Here is a 19,743-nt window from a genome sequence, read left to right as displayed (position 1 = left end):
AAACAGGTATTAATAAAGGATTCAGCGCTAAGAAATGTATAGGTCTCCACACCATAATTACACAGATAGGGATCATGGAAGATCTAGGACAACAGACCTGTTGGGGAGATCTGCTCGAAAGTTGCTCTCCTCGCCATCTTTCTGTAGCCGAAAAACATTCATCAAGGTCATTGTGTAATCGCTGTGGGTAGAAGCATGGGTACTTTGCAAGTAGCGCTCAATAATCTGCGGAATGAGCACAGATGGAAGAGCTCAGACATCTGGACAGTGGTAAAAATTGCATTGGGACTTATCCTGTATATAAAATGTTGGGGTATTCAACATCTTCTTGTTAATTTGTTGAGAACAAAAATAAAAAACATAGTATTAACAATTAAATTCATGTTGAATCCTTCTCCATTGTAAAGAACAAATAGTAGAGAGGAAACATTTACATTATTAACTATTAATTGGCTAAATAATTGTTTATGGCATTTATACGCTGCAAGTGTACAATAACCCTTTTCTGTATATTTCTAGATATTGAAGCTATGTTGGGGACATTATAAGAACCTTATTATAGGAAAGCGGCAATACTGATTATTCATTGATCTCTGTCCAATCATTTAGTGCACATACTTGTATTTTTTCACTTTACCTGAAAGTCACTTGACGTTTTGTCCAAAGTTTCCAAGGTGCAATGCAACTGCCTGTACTGCCTGTCCGCCGGGTGCTCATGTGAACCGAGATCCAGACTCGCTAACTTCAGTGCAATCTGAATATCACCCAAAGCCTGGGGAAGGGGGAAAAAAAAAGATGTATTTCTGTATGTTTATTTTAAGATGAGAGTAACTTCACATCAGAGAGATCATAGAAACTAACTAATAAGCATCATCAATACTTTAGTTTACGTTAGTGAAAAATATAATAATGTATAACACAAACATGCCATTATGTGTAGTGAGTGGATATGCCGCATTTTCATGAATATTTGTTCAGTCAACAAAATGGCTGCCTCCTCTGTGTTGGTGACCGGTACAATTTAAATTGACCCTGGTAACTAGATTTTCTATTTACTTGATTTTTTTTTTTTTAATAAACAGGCCTACCTATAGAGAATATGAAGCCATGATGCAGCTCTTACCTCAAGGAGGTGCACTTTCAATGCCAGCTCCTCTACTGTCCTTATTAGAGGTGGAGTCCTGAGTCTAGACACAAGTTTAGTACAAGTTAGCTTCATTTTTTTGCATACAATGCCAGCTAACCACATGAGGTAAATTCAAATACTGACCCAAAGTCATGGGGAATGCGGGTGTAAAACTCATTACAGGCCTCAAGAAGCTCCCTGCCAAACTGTTGTTTTTTAATACAGCTCTCTATACGCTTCAGGGAACTATATCCAGCACGAACCTGCTCCACAGTCAGCTTTCCTGTAGAAAAACAGATATTTTTTCTTCTATCTTGGGGAGATCACACAAATGACTGCAAATAACAATTGGACGGCAATGGCTCTCTCACCTAATGGAGCTTTCTTGGTATCATACTTCATCTCCAAAACAGTCTCTTCCATGTTTTGCAAGTTACAGATCAGCTCGAGAAACGTCTGGACAGAAAGATCTAGCTTGGATTCAGGTTTGGGTAGATTGGAAGCCTTGTTGTCTACTTCCACCATATTTTTTTCTTCCTACGGGTAAGACACACATACCGACATTAACATGGTTAAAAAAAATAAAATAAAAATTAAATTAAATATATATAAGAGATAGTGGAAAGAATGGATAGAAAGAAAAATGCAGGAACGTGAGGGAAAAAAAAGGCAAGATAGCAACATTCTTCATTCACTCCACACAAGACATAGACAAGCATCACCTCGAAGGGTGCAAGCAGTCAGTACAATACTCCCATTATTTGCCAATACCTAGGATGTAAGTAGGCCCCATCCACAAATGCATTGATGACTTTTTGTTGCTCTTGTACCAGTAAATTGATAGTGCTATTACTAGTTGGCACCTTCCTTTTATGTAATGGAAATTGTTCATAAACCGCAGTGTGCATGTAACTTATTCTGGGCTGTTTAATATTATAAGTTAGAATAAGTTATAATATTATAAGTAAGCAGATTTTGTGTACCAACAACCAAATACTTTGCACATAAGAAGCACAGTGTACTGGGGAGCTGGGGCAATATATCAGTCTTGACAATAACAAATGGAGAGTATAATGAAAACTATCTGACCCAATATCATCATCATCATCATCATCATCATCATCATCATCAACCCCACTTTCAACAACTGTATCTTTACCCACATGTAAGTAAACAATCTGCCACTTATTGCTCAGTCTCCTCAACATTAATGTAATGTTTTATTCATTATTAGAACTGAATTGTGTGCACATCAGCTGACTATGTCGTTAACTTTTTTTGCAATCATTGAAAAAAGCAGGATTCTCAACCCTAGCAACACCATTAAATACATTTCTTGCTTCTTTTTTTTTTTTTTATCAAATTTTGCTGTTTGTGAAGGACAATAATGCTCATGGGCAGGCTGGGGGGCAGGGGGCATCTGCCCCCTGGGCCGGTCCTATAGTGGGCTACGTCACTGGGTCAGATGCATTTTTTTCCCTTTAAAATGTTAGTCTTGCTTACCGGGCTAAAATTTAACAGCCCTCCCCTAATAATGCTACAGAGAATTTCTCACAGTAATCAATGGGTGTACCGGCCACTAGCTGGGGGAGGGGGAATAAAACCAGTAAACATTGATTTAAGTGACTGTATTCAATACTCCACACCAAACCATACCACCATCAGGATGAAATGATCACTGTCATCCCATTTCTATTTACAGATTATAAATTCCTCAAAATGTGAATGTACAAATACAGTTCAGAATGAACAGCCAGAAGTGGAACTTGAAGATTGAAACGTTGAAAATTCAAATATTGGCAAACCTGCCAGTTCTACCACAAGACAATTTTCACAAAATACTGCTGCAACTCTTTAGCCAAAAGGTAATTTTACAAAACAGCACAAGATATTTTACAATTTATTTATTTTTTGTTCACCACCTTGTAGCCTGTTAATACTCTAGTAAATAAGAATCCAAGGAAATCACTTTGAAAACTATAATTATCACTTTTAAAAAGCAGAGACCACAGTATGCTAATGATCAACAATTAAACAGACATCCCAGTTTACATTTAAACATTTCCATACATTACACAGAGAAATAGGACACAGGTGATGGTGTTAATGATTAAAGGGAGGAAGGCTTTCTGTTAAGGACTTTTAATGTGCTTATTATTTTCACTAATTGTGTACATCCTCCCCAAGCCTGCATTTACTTTTAAACCCTTTGCCCCTTACATAGGTTTAAACAGATATCCGTACGCGTACACACTGTATAACATATCTAAAGCCCTCCATGCAGACGTACCTCTGTGGTCAAGTTATAATCCATATGAAGAATGTCATATTTACCAGGAACCTTTTCGAAATCTTTACGTTCTGACCAAACATTTTTAGTTTTATCAAAAAACCTAAAAAAAAAATAAAAAATTCAAAAGTTAATTATTTCTGGGTAATGTTCTTGACATAGTGGTGAGGCTTTGACTTATAGGGATGTAATTTTTAATATCCAGAAATCTAGTCCTCTAAATAGGAGTGGCTTAGTTGCACATTTCTGGTAACAAGTGTAACTTGGAAATCGCCGTGGAGAAAGCGAGGGAGGACAGGGGAGTTATTATTATTACTATTGTTTATTTATAAGGCGCCACAAGGTTTCCATAGCGCTGTACACAGTACAAACAATGGACCGTACAGGGAATAACAGTACAAAACAATAAACTAGTAGTACCAAGACTTCAGAGACTCCAGGCAAGGCAAATATATTGAAGTAGGAGCAGAAGATAAGGTAGCGAGACAGGAGGGAGGAGGGCCCTGCTCATACAAGCTTACACCCTATAGGGAGGGTAGACAGGCGGCAGACACAAAGGGAGTCGGAGGAGGAGAGCGAGTGCTCCCCACTACTGAAGAGGAGCGAAGTGAAGAGAGTGAGGGTGGAAGGCTTTGCGGAAGAGATGAGTTTTGAGTACCCGTTTGAAAGAGCACAGGTTAGGGGACAAACAGATGGAGCGTGGGAGGTTATTCCAGTGCAGGGGGGCAGCTCGGGAGAAGTCTTGAATTCTGGATTGGGATGAGGTGATCAGGGAGGAGGAGAGGCGACGGTCATTGGCCGATCGCAGGGACCGGGCGGGAGTGTGGATGGAGAGGAGATTGGAGATATAAGGGGCAGTGGAATGGGAGAGAGCCTTGTAGGTGAGGTAAGAAGTTTGAAGAGGATTCTGTAAGGGAAGGGGAGCCAGTGAAGGGCAAGGCAGAGAGGGGAGGCAGAAGAGGAGCGGCGAGAAAGGAAGATAAGCCTCGCAGCCGCATTGAGTATAGAACGAAGGGGGGCAAGGCGAGAATGAGTTGAGAATGAAAAGGCAAATAACCGCCAGCACCGTACTTACTTCTTCTGAAAGACGTCTTTTGCTTTCTGCAGATCCGCTCCGCAGGATACCAGAGAATTTTGGCCCACTTTGCCCACTGCAAAAAAAAAAAAAAAAAGTACACCTCTAGTTAGTTGGCCTGAATTGTTTAATGTTTGGCCAATAAACTCTATAGAACCAGATCTCCCATAAAACATTTCACTGGTAAAAGATGACAGAAGCTTGGGCGGCTTATTTTGTACTTGTAGATTGTAAGCTTGCAAATGAAGGGCCCTCTCACTGCTCTGTCTGTTAATACTAAGTTTAGTTTTCTTACTATGTTTGTCCCCAATTGTAATGCACTACATAACATGCTGGTGATATTAGATTATACACTTATATACACACACACAATAATCATTTAAAACTTACCCCGACCCCACCGCATCCAAACAGAGAAGTTTCTAGTATTGTCATCTTCAAGCAGCTGGATCAGGTAGAACTTATTGTTATTAAACTGCAGGTTGGTCTGAGGAGAAATGAAAAAAATTTTTGTAGCTGCACAATTAAATTATTATGTGGATTATCATTTTATACTTTATGCTTACAAAAAAAATATTAATTTACTAAAAATATCAGCTGGAGTGTTTCTTGAATAGGGTGACTATTTTTGAGGTGCTGTGTAGTGCAGCTCCTCTACTTTATAAATAGGCCTTGTTACTGTAGTAAAATAAGTAAAAATAGGTACCCTATTAATTTCAGAATGCATTAAAGAATAGCCACCAAAACTAGACACAATGGACCTCATTTAGATTTAGGTGTAAAGAAGAAAAAGAGCAAATTTGCACTTTGGCAAAACATATTGCACTTCAGGGAATGGGGGCGGGGGGGTGTTGGTTAGAATTGTTTAGAATTGGGAGGGGACGTGTCACAGCTAAGCTGTAGATTGCTGTGTAAAGAGAAAGCTGTGCAGTATGTGTGTGCTATATGCAAGAGCAGCCAGTGTCTTCCCCGATTACAAAATGGAAATACATTTGCACTCCTTGCATGACAACATGGTTTATCCAAGACCAAAAGTGCTCCTTTCTTGTTTTGCTCACAACTCAATACGAGGCCCAATATGTAGCTACACAAAAGAAAAAAAAAGCTGAATTACACTTACCAGCATTTATCACAAATAATAATATTTATTATAAACATGCAGACAAAAATATAGGTTTTTAAAATCAGTCCAGATGCTGCATAAGTATTTCTGTGATTTTGTGCTATACACAGACATGATCACCAAGTGTTTATTCCTAGATTTCCCACAAGCCTCTCTGCTAAATAATATATTGTGGAGGGGAATTCTAATAAAAGTGGGAGGAAAGAAATGGGAAATTTCTGAATGCATTTTTTAATACCAAAAGATTCTGGGTAATATATCACATTCCTGTTGTAAAATATATAAAACCACTCAATGCAGATAAAGGGTTGAGTATATAAGACAGCCATTCACTCATAATGAAATACATTATAGGGAATTTGTCTATGCCACTTGGTTGTTCTTCTTGTACATATTTCTAGACATCTGAACCAGCAGGTTGACCTTGGTTTTAGTTCTGCCCTCAAATTGCAGTCTAATAATAAAGATTTATCCCAAATCTACAGTACTCATTGTTTAAGCTGTGACAAAGAACAGGATGGATACAAAACAAGAATACATTGGACAAGACTCAGGTTAGGCAAAGGGTATGAAAAAACAGACAGTGCCAATTGTTACATTTCACGTTTCTAGTTGTGTATCCAAATTATTCCCATTCGCTCTGCCAAGTACAGCCTTGGGGCACTTGGTACAGCAAATAGGAAAATAAAATCTCAGTTTGAGAATGTAAAAATAAGTATTCTGATACTGGCTGCAGAAAGAGTTGTGTTCCTGCACTTGTGATGGCAATAACCCCCAATAACAAATTTTCTATTTACCAACAAAATGGTAGTCAGTCATAAGGAAGGAAGAGCGGAGTATAATGCTTATTGTAAATACAAACAATAAAAATAATTATTTTTCTGGTTAGAAATGCTGTTTGAACTGTATGAAAGATACCATTACATCGCTGGTGCAGGTCTATAAAATGTATAGCAAGCTGAGGGCATGCTCTGGTTCAGGTCTTCTATGGCAAGTCAGAGGTGGTGCACGCTAGTTTTCTATCCCGCACAACACTAGCACACAAGCAATAAAAGGTCTAAGCGTAAAAAGAGGATTTTTATACTTACGATAAATCCCTTTCTCTGATTCCATCTGGGGGACACTGCTACCATGGGGTTGTAATTGGAGAGAGTGTGGAGTTGTCACTTAACTAGTTAATTTTTTGGTTGCTGACAGATTTCTCCCTCCTGAAACCCCCTGTAGCTAGTTAGTGTATTTTAAAGCCCTCAAGGAAAGGGAGTTGGACAACCAAGAAGCAAAACAGCAGAAGAGCAGAACGGAGGGAACGTAGTGTCCCCCAGATGGTATCAGAGAAAGGGATTTATCCTAAGTATAAAAATCCTCTTTTCTCCTTCATCCTATCTGGGGGAGACACTGCCACCATGGGGACGTATCAAAGCAGCGCCCCTAAGGGAGGCACTGCCCTGGAAGCCCAGCTCGTAGCACGCTACGGCCGAAGCTAGCATCTAAGGATGCAAACCAACTGAACTGATAAACTTTGACGAATGTGTGAACTGAGGACCATGTGGCCGCTCGGCATAGCTGATCCCTCTTCTTTAGGAATCAATTAGGACAAAAAAAAAAAAAAGAGTCTGTACCTTGGATATCCGAAGTCCTTTGGACATAAATACGTAATGCCCTGACCACATCTAATATTCTAAGGAAGAACCTGCGAAAGCATCCTGGAATACTGGAACAACTATTTCCTGATTAATGTGAAATCCGGAAACTACTTTCGGTTGAAAAAGAAGGGACAGTCCAAAGCACTGCCCTGTCATTATGGAAGACCAGGAAAGGCTCTCTGCATGAAAGACCCCCAAGCTCTGACACTCGTCTAGCCGACGCTATAGCCAGCAGGAACACCACCTTTAGTGTCAGAAATCTAAGGTCCGCAGACTAAGGGTTGAAAAGGAGGTTCCTGAAGCATAGAGAATACCAAGTTCAGGAACAAAGAGAGATTGAATGTGCAGGACCCACTGCAAAAAAGTATGGACTTCCAGAAGGTCAGCCAGACGCCTCTGGAAGAAGAAGGAAAGGGCCGAGACCTGGACCATTAAGGATCCCAGGCGGAGCGCTACATCAAGACCGTTTTGAAGAAACCCTAGCAGCCAGGGAAAAAGAAATTTACTTATATTGTGTGCCCGGTCTTCACACAATTTAATGTAAAATGCGCCAGTTTCTATGGTAAATGCGGGCGAACACTGGCTTTCTAGCCCGCAACAGGGTATTCACCAGCCTGGAGAAAAACCCTTTTAACCGCCAGAGGCTGGCTTCAACAGCCATGCCGTCAAAGCCAGCCGAGGCAGGTCCTGATGCTGAAAAGGAGCCTGCAGAAGGAGGTCGTTGCGAAGAGGTAGACAAAGTCCTTGTCCCACTGCCATGAAGGGGATGTCTGCATACCATACCATGCGGGGCCAATGGGGAGCTACTAGTATAACTGGGAGTCCTACCTGCTTGACCCTCCGGAGTACTCAGGGAAGCATGGGAATGGAAGGGAAAAGATACCCTATCCGAACGTTCCAGTGCACTGTCATTATGTCCACTGCCAGCGGGTCCCTTGCTCTTGCACAGAACCTGGGAACCTGCCGATTGTGTCTGGACGCCATAAGATCCAGATCTGGAAGGCCCCACTTCCGGACTAACATCTAAAATACCTCTGGGTGGAGGAACCATTCCCCTAATTGGTCTGTGAAGAGTCGAAGACCCCCCCCCCCCACCCCACTCCTGTGAGGTGAGGAGGGTGTGAGTCAGACTGCCGGTTTTGCCGGGAGTCTGGCATGGCATTGCTGCCAGATGAGGACCTCTGAATACAGAAGACCTACCTCTGTTTGCCACGAAAAGGGCTAAACCTTGGAGTACGAGGCTTTAGCACACTAACAGAAAGGGAAAGTACTCTTCCCCCCTGTCGCCTGGCAGATAATGTTATCTAACTCTCGTCCAAAAAGTGCCGAGCCCAAATAAGGTAGGGCCTCCAAGACTCTTTTGGATTCCGTATCAGCTTCCCAGGACCTAAGGCAGAGGGTTCTTATAGCCGCCACCGCAGCAGCTGCCATAGAAGATGACAAACATTGTCACGGGCACTAGGAGTTTTACCCAGAATTCACCAGGTGTAGCTACAGTTACCAGAAGTGCGGATCTCTGGGTAGTGTGGTAAATCAGTGGAACCATACAGTAGAATAGAGGAAAGGAATGTCAATAGTATAAATGCTGAGTCTTGGCACCGTGGAACTGTGATGCTACAGCAGTTTAAAATGAGGAAAGAGTCCAAGTGCCTTAGCACGCAGGTAGCATATAGCAGGCCAGTACTTGATAACTGGATAACGTTAGGCAAAGACCAATCAACAATATAGTAGAAGAGTCAGCTACTTGCAGCTACAATACAGAGGCACTTGTAGACTTTAGTCCAGCTAATAGGTACCATACAGAGTAGTAGCTATATCACAAGGAAACATGAATGGTCTACAGCTAGTAAGTTTCACCACGGATATGTAGTGAAGACTTGTCCAGCGCAGGTGTGTAACAGAATAGCGTGAGTGGTCTGCAATTGGCAAGTTGTACCACTGATGTGTAGAGAAGACTTGTCCAGGTGCAGGCGTGGAACGGAGTAACGTGAGTGGTCTGCAATAGGCAAGTTGTACCACTGATGTGAAGGGAAGACTTGTCCAGGTGCAGGCGTGGAACGGAGTAATGTGAGTGGTCTGCAATAGGCAAGTTGTACCACTGATGTGAAGGGAGGACTTGTCCAGGTGCAGGCATGTAACGGAGCAACGTGAGTGGTCTGCAATAGGCAAGTTGTACCACTGATGTATAGAGGAGACTTGTCCAGGAGCAGGCAGGTAACGGTGGTAGCGAGAGTAGTCTGCAGCGGGTAAGTTCTACTACCGATGTGGAGAGGAGACTTGTCCAGAGCAAACGGATAACATGAGCAGAAACAGAAAACACCTCAGAGTCTCAAGGAATGAGAACTAAGAACAGGCAAAGGTAATAGGGCAACAGGTGCCTTAAGTACTGAGAGGTGATTAATTAACCAATGAGACTAGAGGCGAGGTATTAACAGTTCAGGGTTTCTGCACATGTGCAATCTTAGTCAAGATGGCGGACGGCCGCGGCTCAAGAGAGGCGCCGGCAGGAGCGAGAGAGCCCCATGTCCCATCACTAACAGTCCGGTGAGTGACAAAGATGCTGCGTTCTGTGCTGCCTCATAAAGATTCCCTGAAGCCTCTTTCAGATGTAAAGCCAAGGGAAGATCTGAATCCTGCAAACGCTCTGTCAGTCGGTCAACCCAAGCTTCCATCGCCCTAGCAACCCATGCAGAGGACAGCATGGGTCTAAAAGGAAGCACCCACTGTACCATAAATGGATTTTAAAAATCCTTCCACCTTGCAATCAGTAACATCCTGAAGATTGTCTGAGCCCGGTACTAGAAGTGTAGTGTGGCGCACTAGTCGTGCCACTGGAGTATCCACTCTAGGAACTTGTTCCCAGTGTGCGATGTCATCTGGCTGAAATGGGTACAGGGGCAAAAACCTACGTGGAACTAGTATTTTGCGATCGGGCTGTGACCAAGCTGATTCTGCAATTTATTAAACTTCTTGAACAACTCCTGGTTAACTGGTCTAGGCTTGTCAATGTCCACAAGGTCTAAAGCACGCCGTACTGCCAGAACTAGATCCTCAATGCCCTGGTTTCTGACTCATCCAAAAGTTCCCCGTCCTCCTCTGATGACGCCTCAGAGTCAGAGACCGAGAAGAGAGGATGGCTCACTTTGTGTCGTTTCTAGATCCTGATAGTCCTGGGTAGTCCATAAACCGGTTTAATTTATCTACACCGCTAACCAAGGCACTGGACCAGGCCGGTTCCCCCTGGGAAAGGCCTGAAGGAGTTAATGAGGATGGAAGACCACTTGGACCTATCCCTGCATTCTCCTCTTGTTGGGACAGTGTTACCAGCTGGGCTGCCCCTACTAACGAGGTAGAGGGGTGTTCAGCCACTGAGGTTTCTCTCAGGTGGTTCAAAATCTGCACCAGAGAATCCACTGACTGTTGTAAAGGCATTGCCCACCTTGGATCCACCTTCCTATAGGAGCCAAAACCTGCAACTGCACAGCCTGGGACCCCACCTCACAACCCATGCAGAGGGCCCCCAGGTCCTGTCGTCCCACAGGTAATTTTATTTCACCTTTTGAGCAATTATAAAACTTAGCCTTGGTAGTTTTCACCTTATCAGACATGATTACTGAATAGGAACAATACTGGAAAAGAAAGCATAGTATACAATCACACAAGGTACAGAGTGACACTTTAAGAATACCACTGATCTGTGACAAAGTCACCAGTAGTATCTCAAAAAGATTATTTTTATATAAATTATATATGTATACATTTTAGTGAGCAGAAAACAATATATGTAATTATGTAACTACTTCACTATAGCTCATGTAATACACAATATACTTCCTCTTTATAGAAAGTACAGTGTAATATGAAGAAAAAATAATACTTAGCCTTCCAGGCTAATGTATGGCAGCCTAGAGAGAGTCCAACAGCAGCCAAGTCTGTCTGAATTTTGACTGCAAAGGTTTCCTCCTTCACCTCAATGCTTTAGGCCTCAGGAAGACACCAACCTGCCGATTAAGACAGGGAGAGCTCCATAATAACGTCACCGTCTGCAGTGTCCAGAGGTCCTCCGGACTGCTTGTAAGAGCCTGTCTGCGGCGCTTCTCTTATTGAGCCCACAGACTACCTCTGTCTTAATGCACTAAGTGCACCATGCAGTGTAGCTCCACTCCCCCTCTCTGAGGAAGAGACCTGGAAGCTTCCAAGATGGCGGCAACCATTGCTTCTGGATTCCGGCGCTCTATGCTCCACAGAACAGCGGTGGTCCCCAGGAAAGGAGGAGACCGCAGCCTTGCCTCCCGCCCTGTGCCACCCTCAGAAAGGAAGGACGACAAGTGCTGCTTTTGAGTGACGCCGCTCTACTCTGACAGTGCTGCAGAAACTTGCCAGGTATGCAGCCTAACTGTCCCAGCACTTCCCCTATCTTCTTTCCCTTTACTAAAAGAAAAAAAACGGCCTATAAAAATAAAGAGCAGCAAATGAAAAGACAGCCCAACTCCTTGGGCACTTAGACTACACTGACTAGCTACAGCGGCTTGCAGGAGGGAAACCAAAATACAAGAAGGACCCATGGATTAGCAGCAGTGGAGATATAGTTTGCTGGTGTAGATTATATCACTGATACAGAGATTATTGGTTTTAGATTATTTTAAGGATTCTTTATTCCTTATCCCACGTGAGCGCCAGAGTCAACCCTTAAGTGGGTATTTCTTAGTTGCAGGAGGAAGCAGTCTGTCAGCAGCCACAAAATTAACTAGTTAGGTGCCAACTCCACACTCTCCAACTAGAACCCCATGGTAGCAGTGTCCCCCAGATAGGATGAAGGAGTAAAATAGATTGTTTTATTATGTTTTGCAGTGAAATTATTTACAAACTCCTACCAATGTTCCAGTTATTTGTTTGGGTATTTAATGATCTTGGTGAGAGTGGTTACTTATATTCTCTGTGTCGAGTCAGCAGCAGAACTTTTGGTCAATGACTTGGATATTAATGTATATGGTAATAAGTACATGCAATTCATAAAGCATGGATTTTGAAAGATATGATTGTTTTGGCATAAAACAGCCATCTTCAGATCACCCTCAACAATCTTACTGCACCTAACATCCTTTTCAGATAAATTGTTCCAAATTGGAAAGCTTCAATGAAAGATGAAGATGCCAAATATTGAACAAAAAAGGGGAAAATAAACTGGAATCATTTTCTACTCTTGCCTGTAAGTGACAAATGTGCTATATATTTTACATTAAGTGAAGGCATAATTTGCAGAGCATCCATTGATCAATGTATTAGTGAATCTATGGATAAGGAAACATACAAATACAACTAAGAAAATGTCTAACCCAGCCAATTCACAAACTTATGTAAGTTTTGTGGTATAACTGCATTGTATACCTGATTTTTCATTACACTCAGGAAGCAATCCTTGAAATCTAATGAATATCTGTATGGAAATAACATCATATTCTCTCCTACTACCTAAATATGACAAAGTGCACCAGAGCCAAATTAAAAGCGCTGAGTGCTAATCGGAATACTCAGAGCTGTCTGAGCGTTCCAAGGAGACATCAGGCAGCCCCACAATACAGTGCACTCAGACAAGGAGTATTCACTCCCTGTCTGAGATGCACAGAGCAAGGAACGAGGCTGCAGAATGGCACTGGTAATAGCAGCTAAAGGAAAGGGGGCTGTATATAGAACGATGATGGTGGGGGAGACATGGACATATGTGATGGTAAGAACAACACAGTTTTACTCTTTTTCGTGATTGATGACACTATGCCCTTAATTTTAGACCATAGGGGCCCTCCTGTATTTAGTGCCCCAGGCGCCCCAAAGCCTTAATCCAGCCTGGTCAGAGCAGAAACATTTTTAACTTTGTATTCTACAGATGACCTTGTTATTGCCCATTTATCATATATCCTAGAATGCAAAAGAGACATTGTGTGGCACAATATAAATACATACTTACAAAAAGGAACTTCAATTATCCATCTGCAACGATTTACTGGTGTAGTTTCTTACTTTAAGCTACAAACAGAGTATAAAGTCTACAGAAGAGTAGCTTCATTTTTTTAAAAAAGTTAATATTTAAATTACTAAAACAAATGGAGTACTTTTTAACCTCAATATACTGAACCTACTTCCCATACATAACAAATACAATCCTACAACAAGTGATAGGAAGTTAACCTAGTGTCCATGAATGTTTTTTGTATGTATTCACACAGAATTTTACCTGTTTGAAAAGTGAATTGTTTTGCTTTGACATGTCATTTCACTGACTGTAAGTAATACATTCAAATATCAATGAGTAAGGTGAGAACTACTGTGTGTCTAAAAAGCTGTTTTAGGGCTCACGTTGTTCGGTTTTTCAATTGAATATAGCTAAAGTGCATTTAAGAACAAACAAACATACATGCTTTTATGTTTTGCTACATTGAGAAGACTTCAATGGAATTAATGAAAAGACACACAAACAGAACATAAACACACTAGTACTAACTTGGAAAAAGGTCTGTGCATTATACTGCCAGCCTAAGTTACAGTGGTGATGAATTTTGTGGTATGATAAATCTCATGGGACAGATCATATATGTAGAAAAGAGTTAGTCAAACCGTCTTACAACAGTCATCAAAGTAAGGCTGGGTACACATAGATGCAAATCACATGATTCACAACAGTTTGTTCAGATATTGTAAGAGTGTGTACGCTCCCACGATCCTGTTTTGTCGCACCAAATGTTCATTTGTTTTTCTAAACTTCTTAAAACTCACAATCAACGATGGAACGATGTTGGGCAAAAGTGGAAGTGTGTACGCACTCACAACCAGCATTGTAGGAAGATAGCTGTAGAGCTTGGAAAGAGTCCTGGGGGTAAATTTATCAAGCTGCGAGTTTGAAAAGTGAAGATTTTGCCTATAGCAACCAATCAGATTCCAGCTGTCATTTATTTACTACATTCTACAAAATGACAGCTAAAATCTGATTGGTTGCCATAGGCAGCATTTCCACTTTTTCAAACCCGCAGCTTGATAAATTTACCCTCTGATCTTTACAGCAAATGGTTATGAGAGATGAAGATCACAGATCTGAAGGCAAATTGTGTAGGTTTGTACACATAAAGCTCCATGCTCATCGAGACTTTTAATCATTGGCAAATTCGTTACTAAAATTGCATTAAGTGTGTATCCACACTTATGCATTTTCATGCTGCAATTTCTTAGTGACCACCTGTTGCATGCGACAAATGACATACATTCACAGGAATTAACCGTGTTGCATGATTTCAGTCTCATGCATGTTACAAGCAACAGAAACAAACATACCGTATAAAAACTAAACAAAAAAACCACACAAAAATGACAAACGTGTCTTTGCTATTGCAGCCCTCGCTTAGTGCAGGAACTTATCCAAACATTAGTGAAGAACCACCATCTGTTTATTAGTTATATTAGCTGTAAAATAAGGATATATTGGATACAGTAATTACATGACCTTGATTAAATATTGAATAATCAATGTATGCAAAGGTACCTGGAACATATTATGGTCAGATTTAAAAAAAACAAAAGCCCACAATAAAAAAAGTTGTAGTATTTTACAGGAAATAATTATAAAGCTGCAGCTTCTACTTAGCATTAACAATGGCATTGTTTTGGTTGTAGCTGCTGAAATCACAAGTTTGGGGTTTGTTCTAATCATTGAGGATTTTCAAGTAAAGTGCAAAGTAGATGCATACTTTCAACTATTCTGTGATATATTCATCTCCTTCCACATTTGGCCCCATAATTTGGCCTGAGTGTACCCGGTTCTACCCCTCCCACACCACACAGCAAAGTGAATTGATCATAGCCATCCCAACTTTATTCATCCCACGAAATGCACATTTCCAAACGCAGTGCGAAATGAGGTTCTGCATAATGGTGAAGAAAACTGGAAATCAGAACATATCGCTGTAACTTCCTGTTCCACAGCAAAACATGCAGTACTGCTTCACTCTTAACGCAATGTGTAAAACAATGGCATTCAGCAAAGCTATCCTTACCATTTTGGGCAATGTGTATACACCTTCAAAACATGATTATTTTGCTTGGTACATATTTATATTTTCCTCTTTTCATACTTATTTTAAAACCACAATAAAACACACAAAAAACACCTGACACAATCTTTTACATATACACTTTAATATGGCCCAATTACATATACCAAACATATAACAAAGTACACATATTTGGTATCTGTAAATATGAGAAGTCATAGAAATAAGGTGTACATTTTGTGGGCTGTAAAAGAACTTAATGGAAGTCATGAAAAAGTGTGACTACTTTTCCTTAAATAATTTTCCTAAATTAAAAATATATTCGTCTATGGCACAAATAGATAACCCATCTGTGTCAAAAGAACTCCTAAAATATATATATATTTAAAAAAAAAACAATAATAATAAAAAAAAAAAACCCATCAAAGTGGGCAGAAGATAAAAATAAAATATTGTCTGCTAGCAATCTCCAGCTACCTGCCTGTGTAGGTGGCAGAGGTAGGGGAGACCCACGACATGGAGTTACACGAGATGGGCTCCAATAAAGCTGCAAGTTTGTGTATGAATGTGCAGAACAAGTGGCCAGAAGTTCTAGCTCTGGCGACAATTCATAGTTTTTTAGCAATATAATGGTAGGCTCGTTCTGCTTTTCCTACTGCAATAACTTGAACAACTTGGACTGAACAAAATCATTGACATTAAAAGGCACTTTTAACATCAATGAACTATGGTTGTTGCAATTGGAAAGAGGACGAAAAAGCAGACCAGGACATCACAATGTGAAAAAGTCAATTTTGCAGGTACTGTATATAACAATAAAGATATTGGGGACCCTGCTTTGAATTCCAGTGTTATTTGCTTGTCAGGTTGGACAAGTCACTGTCTCCTGGTGTCAAAATCCCCCCCCCCCCCCCCCGAAAAAATAGTTTGTAAGCGCACATGGGCAGGGGAACTGCACCTGTGGTTAGCAATGCTTAAACTACCACATGCACTATATAAAAACATCAAAGGGGAAAAAAAAACCAAAAACATAACGTCAGGAGTATACGTCATATATCCTTCTAAAAAAAAGTTGCTTGTTTGAGGTGACCCTTTTATCTAGATTCATTTTTATTTACTGACCGTTATACATTCCATTATGGAACACTCTAAAAAGGAGTCATGTGACACAAGGGTATCTTAGGGCAGAATCTTGTGTGCTTTTCCTGTCAGTGCACCAGTATCTCATGAACATTTTTGCCACGAGTGAGGTCATTGGTTCTTTGTGAATGGATTGGCTATATTCTCAGATATTGGTTCAGCCACAAAACTGGCTTCAACATTTTGTGTAGGCGACAGGTGCACTATAAATTTCATTTCTAAAACAGCCTGTTAACTACTAGTTTAAAAACAAACTATAAATAAGTACTTGTTTGGAATGTCTCTTAGGTTTTTAATAAATTAGATTCTCTCAAAGGAACATGTGCAATTGTTCTTGTTCGTCTGTACGGAGGACATAATTCCCATCAATGGTTTTCTTGTAAAAAATTCCACAACACTCAAAAGTCTCTGGGGCATCAAAAGCTTGTGTTCATTGAAACTACAAAATAATGGCAAGACGATAGCCTGGAGCTATGCTTAATAATGTCTCACTATCAATAAAATCTCATTAGCTAACCAGGAAGATGAGATAAAATTATTTAAATAAATAAGAAAGAACAACTCTGGTATAAGTGTCTTCCTAGGTTAGTCTACTTGTTATCTGAAAGAATCAGGTAAAATGTAACAGGAAGATAGTCACGAAGAAGAATTGCTGCTGTCGTCATCTGCTCCACCACCCCCTTGCATCTCATTGAGTGACACCCGTAGAATGTTGCAGTGGGCAGACTGCATGTGCTGCAACATCAGGTATTCGCGGTTGGCATTGACAGTCTCTCCACGTGATATCACTGCCCCACACAAAGTGCAGACAGTGGCAAAAAAACAGTAGCAGATATCAAGCACTGAGCGCAACAGTGGTAAACCTTGATCTTGAGGAGGAGTTTGAGAGGTGGAGGCCACCGGGAAGTGGTGACGGGAAGTACTTGGTGCAGATGGTGCACTTACTGCACTCGTACTGCCAGTGGCTGCCCATTCTCTTTGGTGGTGCTTGGCCAAATGGTTGCGCATGGCAGTTGTCCCCAGTCTTCCAGGAGTGGAACCACGTTTCACCTCTCTGGTGCAGAGGTTACAAAAGGCACTGGTGGCATTTCTTATGCCAATGGTGGGGTCTTTAAGGTGAAAAAAATCCCAGACTGTAGATTTTCTTTGCGGATAGGTAGTGTGGACTTCTGTATTACCAACTTGTCTACCAGCACTCACAGCTACTCCGTGTGCATAATCAGGCGATTGCCTGATGTCACCAGATTCATTTTCAAGCAGCTCAGATGTAGGAAGACATGAAACTTTAACCTGATCACCAAGTTGACTATTATAATCAGGCATAGAGTGCCAGGAATGAAACTGCAGGTGAGGCTGCTGGCAATGATCCCGTTGATAGTATTCTTCACCAAGACTGTGTTGTTCAAGGTATCTTGTTGTCCCTTCCTGTTGGTGATTACACAACCAAATTAACACTCCTGTTCACCATACATAAGTGTCATGCATGCCAAATTAGCAGGACACCCTACATAAGTGTCCTTTGTGCATTTTGGAAAGACTTCTTGATACCGGTATCTACAACTCCATGTCCTGTTTGTACAAAATGACAAGACTAAATCTGCACAACTACTGTGTTGTAGGCTCACATTACAGTTGCAAAATATTACCGATAAAAAGAAAGAACTGAAAATGACTGCAGTGAGTTATGTGTTGGAAATAGGGTTGTTAAGAACAGAATATCTTAATAAGTCACACCTTTCTTATTTTAAAGCACAACCACTACTATACTGCAGATTAATACCAGTGTTCCCCAAGATCGAATTTGAGTTTGAGTTACATGCTGATGTGTTTTGCTGTCAATTTTTTAAATCCTTCTGCAAACCAATGGAATTATATTAGCGTTATGACCAAAGTTATTAGAGGATCGATGCAAGTAAATTTACATGCAACTAAAATTTTGCTTTTATTATTTTCCAAATTGCAGGCTTTACATATTTTTTTTGCCATTAGGCAATTGAGTGTTGGATGGATTTATTGTGTGTACATTTTTAAAGTGACCTCAATGTATCTTATGATAGTAAGATTTATGGTGGAACTGTTCTACAGACTAACCCTTTGGGGCTACAGTAATGAGATCCAGAATTTGTAAGTTTACTTTTAAGAACAGTGTCTGGTAGTACAAACCATTTTTCAGGTACAAGAATTTAATGGAAATCTGCAAATAATTTTACCTTATTCATACAAGAATAAGGCTTCCTCCTCTTGTGTCCCGTTTCCACTGATGTCAGAACAGCCATTGCATATTAGCATAGGGCTCAGTGATTCGTAGGAAAGCAGCTTTTTGCAAGTAGTCTTAGAGGGTAACATATCTTATGTCTGTATGGAGGTTTATGGGGAGATGGAAAAATTTGAAGGGGATGGACTGTGCCAAACTCTAAACAGCACATAAAAGTCCAACCTCTTACCATTTTAGAAAACCCCCTTAAATGAAATTAAACTTTTCAATTTTTCCTACACAATAATGCTCGTTTTATCATCATTTATTAATCATGAGAGTAAGGGAACATTACTACATTCTTACATATGGGGCTTTCTATCAATGCACTTCTCTACTGAAATGCAACTGGAAGGCACAAAATACATTCCATTCAAATTCAAATTAAAGGCCAAGACCTGACCTCCACTAGTCAGAGATAGTACTCTAGTCCTTTTATGCAGTGGAAATGGCTGTATGCCCTTCTGCACAGTAAATAACGCCTCTCAAATGAGCCCTCTCTACTACTTATTACAATAATTTGGGCGTTTTTTTGCACGCAAAACTAGGCACACCGGTGCTCCTACTCACTCCCCCGCTTTGGTGGAAATAGTCACCCAGGAGAATTTTGTGCTGCATTTTACCAGTTTTGCAGTTTATTGAAACAAATAGGTGTTATTAACCACTTCACGATCAAGCCAATTTTCAGATTCAGTGGACCAATATTTTTTTAAAGTTAAGGAGTGATATGGCTGTAAATGTGAGGCATCTTTTTTTTTCTCCTTTTAACCCACCATCACTGAAAGGTTCAATGTAAGCTAGTTCGATTTAGTCCATTCTACAAGGATCTTATAGTGCTGGAAGGCGGGAGAATGCGGATACAGGTCTCCCCTGCTATTGCCTTTTGCTGTGAAGTCCTCACAAGGTTTACTCTACAGAAGAATAAGCAGCACATAGCTTGCACTTTAAACACTATATAGTGCAGCTGAACACCATCATTCCTGGATCTCTCAACATGAAGTAAGAAACCACTTCATTATCTGCTTTTTACTATGTATACTAGATAAATACCAT

General features: G+C 40.7%; 1 protein-coding gene across 1 annotated transcript in view; it reads right to left on the bottom strand.

Annotated features, from left to right (window-relative positions):
• PARP2 (poly(ADP-ribose) polymerase 2) overlaps window positions 1–19,743 on the bottom strand; it is a 50,596-nt gene that overhangs the window by 14,459 nt on the left and 16,394 nt on the right. The window contains exons 8-15 of the mRNA XM_075212739.1: window positions 4,882–4,978; window positions 4,492–4,567; window positions 3,417–3,519; window positions 1,498–1,663; window positions 1,271–1,409; window positions 1,124–1,187; window positions 638–772; window positions 98–225 (exon numbers count right to left, since the gene is read on the bottom strand). Coding sequence (XP_075068840.1) covers window positions 98–225; window positions 638–772; window positions 1,124–1,187; window positions 1,271–1,409; window positions 1,498–1,663; window positions 3,417–3,519; window positions 4,492–4,567; window positions 4,882–4,978 — 908 coding nt within the window. The remainder of the gene's footprint in view (window positions 1–97; window positions 226–637; window positions 773–1,123; window positions 1,188–1,270; window positions 1,410–1,497; window positions 1,664–3,416; window positions 3,520–4,491; window positions 4,568–4,881; window positions 4,979–19,743) is intronic.

This window comes from Mixophyes fleayi, chromosome 1 (assembly GCF_038048845.1).
Source record: "Mixophyes fleayi isolate aMixFle1 chromosome 1, aMixFle1.hap1, whole genome shotgun sequence".
NCBI classification, from domain to species: Eukaryota; Metazoa; Chordata; class Amphibia; order Anura; family Limnodynastidae; genus Mixophyes; species Mixophyes fleayi.
The sequence above is the reverse complement of the archived record's forward strand: the minus strand, read 5'-3'. Positions and strand labels throughout refer to the sequence as shown.